This window comes from Anticarsia gemmatalis, chromosome 23 (genome assembly GCF_050436995.1).
Source record: "Anticarsia gemmatalis isolate Benzon Research Colony breed Stoneville strain chromosome 23, ilAntGemm2 primary, whole genome shotgun sequence".
In the NCBI taxonomy this organism is placed as follows: Eukaryota; Metazoa; Arthropoda; class Insecta; order Lepidoptera; family Erebidae; genus Anticarsia; species Anticarsia gemmatalis.
Window position 1 is genome coordinate 1,348,939 of NC_134767.1, and position 8,192 is coordinate 1,357,130.

Genomic DNA, 8,192 nt, shown 5'->3' on the forward strand with positions numbered 1-8,192 from the left:
GCATTCCATTTCCACCCTTACCTCCACAATCATAAACCTTAAGATCCCTTCATTATTTACTCATGCATCCCTTCACTATCCTTAGCTATTAGCAAATGTACACAGCGGTTGTAGACAATCACCATTTGTCTTGCTGTCTACGAGACAATTAGTTGCTTGACTTGGGGTCTAAGACGTGCTTCTGTGGGATTTGATCTGATAGACAGCTTGTATTGGCTTCAAGTGGTTGTGGACAATTAGTTGTGTATGTTTGTATGATTTTTGATGCAACATTCGGTTATACCTATATTCGTTATTTTGCTTTAAAATGTATCAAATTTTGGATCGTTTAATACGTTTGATGAACATTGAACTTTTGTGTTGTATGGTTATTATTTTTATTTGATTTTAGTTTGACGTTTCAATCAGTAAGTCATCAAGTATGTTGTATTTATCCCGTTTACTGCGTTGATTTCATAATTTGGAATACTTTTCAAGAGACTTATCAAAATAGTCTCAATTGAAAAAAAATGCTTCATCATTCTATAAGTAACAAGCTATATTCCCCCTAAAAATAAACCATCAATTTGCGAAATCCTCAGAACGAAATTATATATACCAAAATGTCTACTATAGTATCAAATAATAAGCATTGATTTCAAGTTTATTCATCCAAAACTAAAATTCAAACGTAAACTACTCAATAACTTCTCTACAAATACATTTGTAAGGTGTAACGAGCATACTGCGTCTATCTCGACAGCCTCACCGCGAACTCTCGCCCCAACTGTCATAACTTTACACCCTCGTATTTTAAGTTCTTTGGACGCTATAAGTTTTTCATTTGTTTTGGTTATTCAACTGTTTAGTAAAACTGTATCGCGATTCTCTACATTTAATATTGTCGAGCATGAAAGTTTGACATTAAAAATGTACTGTGAAAATAGTTCCTACGACGTCCGCTAGAGGCGCTAATCAGATTTTCATACAACATTTTCGATAGCTAAAGGGTAGTCGATAAAGAGAACTCTCGCCCCAACTGTTATAACTTTTCACCCTCGTATTTTAAGTTCTTTGGTCGCTATAAGTTTTTCATTTGTTTTGCTAGATCAGCTTAGAAAAATTTTCAGTTGTTTATTTTTTTGCTAGATCAGCTTAGAAAAAATATTGTTGAAAAAAAAAGTGAAGTGTTGCATTTTACTGTCTAATTTTTTGATTAGATTTGTCATGAAAACCGTCGGTTTAAGCTACAGTTTCTCATGGTAAAACAGTAACAGTCTCATGGTAAAACAGTAACAGTCGCTTCCCACGCGTAATAGCTTTCCAAAGTATTGTTACAAATTATTTGCAGCGGCGGAATAACACATATCCTTTCAAGGCATTAGAAGCAGTTTTCAGATAGTGGTAGAAGAAGAGTAATTTAACTTCGTATAATTTAACATTTCAGAAAATACAAAGAAACTATCCCTTCTTCCTTGTTTGAGAAGAAAGACTTAAATTACCTCAGGCTTTATCAAGAAAAAGAACAAAATAAGACAAAATAATTCACAATCCGCAAAAAACATTTTATTACTAAAAACTAAACTGAAAATCTCCTACATTTCTATCTACACTTAGCATAATCCATAGGATACAATTCCTCCCACACGCGGTACCGCTCAGCAAACAGGTTCTCTTGCACTTGACGGCTTTTGTTGCCAATAGGCAGGTAATAGCTGTGTTCCTTTGTCATCGGCGGCCATACTTTGAAGAATTCTCCCGGAAGGGCTGGATTGAGAGGATTTGGATTTCTGGAGACAACAAAAAAACGTATAAGTATTTTTTAGGTCAAGTCTTCAAAGGAGCCAGCGATGTGCTTATTGCCAGTTCCTCTCAACGGTGAATGAACGATCAGTGCGTTAAAGAACCCGTGGTACAGTCATACCAAAGATGGATGGTAAAGTGGTATTTAAGCCGAGCGTCTGAGCCGTACTTTGGAGGGCAAGTTAAAAGTTGGTTCCGGTTAAAGTCAATTATAATAGCACTCGTTCAATCATTTCAAAGAACTTTGGTTGCTTGTGTGTTGTCATCGGTTTGAACCATCAACTACTTGCGTGGGAGGAGCATGCTTAGAAATCTCAGCTATCACTGCTCTTTTTTATACAGGGTGAGAAAAAAAAGTGTGCAAATGTAAATTAATATACTGAAGCGGTCTTACCCATGAACCATGAAGTTGTGCCAAAAGCCGGTCATCAAATCCACCATATTTGAGTCCCCGCTATAATTGGACACGGGTATAGAAGGGAAGCTGAGGCTCACGTTGAACAAGTAGATAAGGTCATCGTGGTGGGCAGCTCCTGTAGCAATACAATTAGAGGTTGTTAGTGATAGGACACAAAAATAGGTTTTATAATAATTACCAGTTAAGGTTTAAGTTAGTTAGCCATCTGGTATTAGAAAGTAAAGATCTTTTGGAGGCGTCAGATAATATCAACTCAATATTTTTTAAGAAAAAAATTGTTTTATATTTCTATACTCGGGTCTTTCTCGCTATATAAACTTTATTTCTTTTTTACTATGTGAATGGTCAAATTCAAAAATTTTGGCATTTAAGCATATTACTTGAAAAATTAAACAGAGTAGATAATATGCATGGAATTTGCATTTTTTCGTAAGGAGACAATAGCTAGCGATTTACAATCATATTTACCAACAGGTTTCTCCGTCACAGGGTCTACAAAATGGCTACTATTCCCGATATATGTAAACTCGTAGCTCCACACCGGCTGCGTCGAGTGGGCAACCATGAGATTAGCTAATCTGTAAGCAAAACATATTATATGAAAGCGATGTGCAAATATACTGATATGATATCAAGATGTGGATTGTAGATGATAAGAAAGATAATAATAAGCAAACGTATAATCCATTGTTTATTTTTATAACCTGCACTTAAATATGTAATTTCTTTTTATTTCTTTCACGTCAAATCGACCGAAGAGGTTTGGATATTGCAAGGTGATAGTCTATATCCAAGGCCCATGGCAAAGATACAGAATATCTTGACGTAAGCCACAACATAAAAAGGCGGCGCGGTTGGTGACGCTGATACAAGCTTCTAATAGAAATACGTAAGTGAACTTTACGCGGGTCAGAGCTAGTCTAAAATAAGCGAAGATATCCTATTACATGGGACTAAAATTGTTAATCGAAAAACATGGTTAAATTTTATAGAACGCTGGCTACACCTTCGGGTATAACAGGCGTAATAAAAACAATGAACTTTAGAATTTTACCTGTGAACACCAAATCCAATAATAGCATCAGAATAGACTTTTCCTAGTCCATCAATCGTGGCACTATCATTAGCTATGTTCTTGCCACCCAGGTACGCCTGCTTCAATCTGTTCGACTTGGTCTTTGTATCGCCAGTGAGACTGAACGCTATAGGTGCGACTCGATCCCAGTCATCATGCATTTGGGTGAAGAGGGTCTCGTTTTGAAGAACATCTGGAAGGGAAAATTGCGTGTTGAAATGTATGAAATGGGTGGAAAAGTTAGCTTAAGGTTTCATTTCAGTTCTTCGCATAAAGATATTATGACGCTGATAAATCAACTTCGATTAAAACTGAAGAGGCAGTAATTGTTATTGTGACTATGTTGAGAGAAATCTCTAACTAAATTAATAAATGGTGGTCAAACCAGGGAATAGCACCTGAGACCTTTATGCAGCAATCGCAGACACTATTGACCGCGCGCGTGGTGGTTGAAACTCATGGAAATAAATCCATAGCCATATCACAACTGATGCAAGAATATGGCAAATTGATCTACTATCACCAGACCAATATCCAATACCTAGTGTAGAAAACACTTACTATAAGCTTTCCAAAAGAACTCGTCCTTGGTCTGGCTGATGATATACGGTACTGAATGTAGTTCTCCATTACAAACAGATTCAGACGGCTGGCGGATCAAAAACCTCTCCTGACCAAAGTCTTCTTCTTCAATCGGCATCCACATAAGAACAGGATCGTAGCCAAATTCCTGGTTAAAAATGGAAGAATCATATATTTTAAGTGTCATTTAATATCTGTACTGCAATTATCTTCAGACGGTGCTATGAGAGTATCGAAAGTTTGACATTTAAAATGTATTGCATAAATAGTTCCTAAGGCGCCCGCTAGAGTCGCGAACTCGCGACTTTAGCTTTTGTCGATAGCTTAGCGATTGTCGATAGCAGTTGAGAATCGCTAGAGTTACCACTGTATCATGCTTCAGAACCTCTTAAGGCATCCTCAAGGACCAAGACCAGACGTAACAAAGTCTATTTTAATAAAGCAGTAAAATTTAAAAAAATCAGTCAAGAAATTTTATTCGCAAATACATAATATATGTACTTGAATAGCTTTAATGTCTGCAGACATACTCACAAACATATTATCCAAAGAGTCTCCGATTTCCTTAGCACTTTTAGTCTTGAGGCAATCAATGATCGCCTTAGAGCTATCTGTGGGACAGTTCAGCAGTTTCGCCTGTCTGACTGCTAGGTGGCGTTGATGTTTTGGGATCGGGATTTGAGAGATTGGTGAGCCGCTGCTTGAAATGGCACGGTGGAAAAGACCTGAGAAAATTTGTAATTTATTTGTCAAGTTTGATGCAAGAGAGAAAATGTATTCACAATCATTTAAATGCATAGCTGATGATGAAACTGAAAAACTTTCATCATTTTAAAAATTAAACAAACATTAAGCGATCACAAACCTAAAGAAACACACATGACCAAAACAGTGCTATTATTACAAATGCGCATAACACCTTCATATAAAAAACCATCAAGAATGTAGAGAATCAATATTAACAATTAAGGTAGACTTTGAATGACTTTACCTTTAGACATAGGTGAGATCATATGCAGCATAACACTGAAGGACCCAGCGCTGTACCCTGCAAGAGTCACCAGGTTCGGATCGCCACCGAACGCAGCAATATTCCGCTGAACCCATTTAAGAGCCGCCACTTGATCTTTGAGCCCGTTGTTGCCGGGAGCGTACTTGTCACCTGTACTCATGAATCCTGGGGAAAAATAGTAATTGGTGAATTAGAATAAAGCATTTTACTATACCGGAAACTTTTAAATTATGTTGGTTCTTATTCCGGTACATGACTTGCTCAATTTTACCTCAACTTTGATTCGGAATAATAGCATCTAAAAGAACACTTGCATAACTAGGTTCACTTCACAGATGACTTTTGCCAATTTAAATTGGTGAATAGAATAAATGGGTAACTTTATAAGAATAAATTTCACAAAACCTATTTGCTAGATAACAATAACGATAGAACACTACTATATATAATTCATCAAAATTCCATTTGAAGAGATACCGAACCTAAGTACGTTTTATAAAATCCAGGCTTTACTTACCAAGTGTACCAAGTCTGTAATTGATAGTGACGAGCACTACTTCCTTGTCAAGTAGATGCTGTGGTCCGAAGATGTCACTGCGACCCGACACGGAGTAGAATCCACCCGGGTGTATGAACACTACCACTGGCAGGCGTTTCTTGCTGTGCAAAGATAACATACAATAAGATTTTTGTTATTCATGACTATTCCACTCCTGAGCAAGGATCTCGGAACGAGGGTGAGGTTAGGCTTTGAGTCTTTCACACTGGCAAAGTAAAATTTGGGTACTTAATCATCAAGAAATGAAAAGAAATTTTAGGCATGTACGATATCATCATGATGTTTTCTTTCACCGTTCGTTCGTACACATAGCTTCAAAAATTTATTGGAGTCACGAATGGAGTGTTGTCCTGAGATCAAACCATCGATCACTTGCGTAACCGTTACTATACCCACGTTAAGAAAACCATGCTGTAAAGGGCTGATGTCTATGCAACCGTTCGCTTGCTCGTCAATCCTACTAGGGAATTAAGTTAATATCATATACAGTTCTTACTTATCACGTGTGTAGACATTAAGACGAAGGCAATCTTCATCCACCGGGTAGCCATCGATAGAGGGTTGGGGACACGCTGGTCCATCTTTAGTTGCATCTACTTCGGCACCATATGATGTCATCAGCACCGGGGCCTGCAAGATAAATAAATATTACATTTTACTTCATTTCTTCCTCTTGACTAAATCTGTGCCATGTTCGGTTGTGTATTCTACTGCCGACTACGAGAACCCAGGCTCGATTCCCTGATCGAACAATGCAATTCGACTTTTCTTATTTATAAAAGAAATACTTATTAATAGAAGCCCAAGGTTTGTGAACATGCCCCGGTAAATAGCAATATGTTTGCCCCTTAGGTATAAGTATTACTGCTGTTACTTACATTGTTAATAGCGAAATGTAGAAATGTCTGTATTTCATACACCTCTGCCTTAACTTTAATGTATAACAAGCGTGAGTTTATTTATGTATTTATTATTTATGTTACCTGAAACCTGAGTTCTCCAACAGGCGCCCGAGCGTACCGTATACCGCGATACGCTTGTATTTTGTGTCCACGCCTTGATTCCATCCAAGATCCACGGAAAGTGCCTGATTCTGCTCGAACCAGTGGACTAGTGGTTTGCGCTGTGATAGGAAAGAAAAATAATTAGTCAAAAATTGCAGGAGTAGCAAGATTAGACAGTTTCGTTAAAAAGATTATTGATCGTACTAATATTGTGAATTGCAAAAGTCTGTATATAAACCTTTTCTACGGCTAAACAGCTGAACCAATTTTGATGAAGTTTAGTAAGAGTTATTCAAAAGTATTTTTTGAGGACTATAGTTGTTTATTCACCTAAAATAGGAGATACAACTTTAAACTACAAGTAAAACTTCTGTGTAATATCTTTGACTCATTACAAGCTCTTGGTTGTCATCAAGAACTACTTTATAAGGAAACTTGCTGAGGACACTCGGACTTAAATACACATTACGTAATTAGACGTAATACCTACATATGTGTGTGTATGTCTCTATTATCAATGAACTCAAGTGCCTAGGTCATGATATTTCCGCGAATAAAATGTCAATTTATCTTTGTTTGTAAACAATTTGCATCACGTCATCAGATAGCATAGAATATCGATAAAATAATATTATCGCCTGAATATAAAAAATGTATAGGTACACGTATTTATTGCACCAATTTTAAAGAGATCACAGACATTTTAATCTATTCTTAATCAACAAAAATATTAATAAAATATTTAAATACTTTTTCTAAGGCCGCCCCTAAATGGTCAAAAATATTGCAAATGTTTTTTGTGCAAAATTTTCAAAACAAGGTAACGTTTAATTTGATAGTGCAATTCTACTTAATTATTATATTGAACCATCCAATTTCTAAGACTGTCCTAAAAAACAGACTTGCGGGAAGAAACTGGTTCATCAAATAACGTTTCTAAGTACGTTTATTTTTTATATGAGTTTAAACGCTATTGAATAGATAAACTCACGAACGGTTCAACCAATAAGTAAATTTGTCTTTACGTAAATTATCAAAAAATACGTTAGAATTACTTAAAAACAAATCAAATTCTTACGATTATGGTCCCCATGATGTTTCTTTCTATCTTTACGGCACTCAACTCCCGCGCACACAACAGCTATGACTAATAAAGTTCTTAGCAACATTTTCCTTATGTCTACACTTCACTATGCACTGGACATAACTGAATAGACGTTATGAATGATTTCATTTATATTGTAATTTCAATTGAGGAAAATATGAAGTTTATCATTGCGGGTTTTCTGTTTATCTGCAATTGATAATGACGTGAATATTTATAGTGTTATTGACGTTGCTCTAATTGTCTCAAGTTTGATTTTTTTTGCCGAATTTTGAAATGTATAGTAACTTTTATTTTATTATTTAGGTTGTTTTTATGTGTGGTAAATTTTAACTTTTACTTTTGTGACTCAACTTTTGGGTCCCTGTTATTAGGTTTTGTTTTGCTTGTGAATATTGCACTCAAAAAAATAAAGAAAATATAATATGTACCAGAAAATACACTGAAATAAAAATATAATATATAATTATACTGGAGAATTCACAAAACTGAAAATGATTTTTTGGAGAAATAAACTTTTTTACTCCCAAAAAGCTAAGCATTATATAAAACCTACGTATAAAACTGATAATAGCAATAAAACGGAAGATTTTTAATATTTTTCGCAGGAATTTAACGTTAAAAGTTATATCTAACGTTTAACTGATAGCAAGTC

The 8,192-nt window shown here is 35.7% G+C and overlaps 1 protein-coding gene across 1 annotated transcript; it reads right to left on the reverse strand.

The window, feature by feature from the left end:
* Positions 1 to 1,523: 1,523 nt before the first annotated feature.
* LOC142983175 (juvenile hormone esterase-like) lies at positions 1,524 to 7,646 on the reverse strand. Its single transcript, XM_076130057.1, has 11 exons — positions 7,511 to 7,646; positions 6,412 to 6,551; positions 5,925 to 6,058; positions 5,387 to 5,529; positions 4,849 to 5,034; positions 4,392 to 4,582; positions 3,837 to 4,005; positions 3,255 to 3,468; positions 2,669 to 2,778; positions 2,177 to 2,315; positions 1,524 to 1,769 (listed from the first exon to the last, which is right to left on the reverse strand). Exons 1-11 carry the CDS (start codon positions 7,599 to 7,601, stop codon positions 1,583 to 1,585), a joined length of 1,704 nt encoding a protein of 567 aa, XP_075986172.1. The 5' UTR covers positions 7,602 to 7,646; the 3' UTR covers positions 1,524 to 1,582.
* Positions 7,647 to 8,192: the final 546 nt, after the last annotated feature.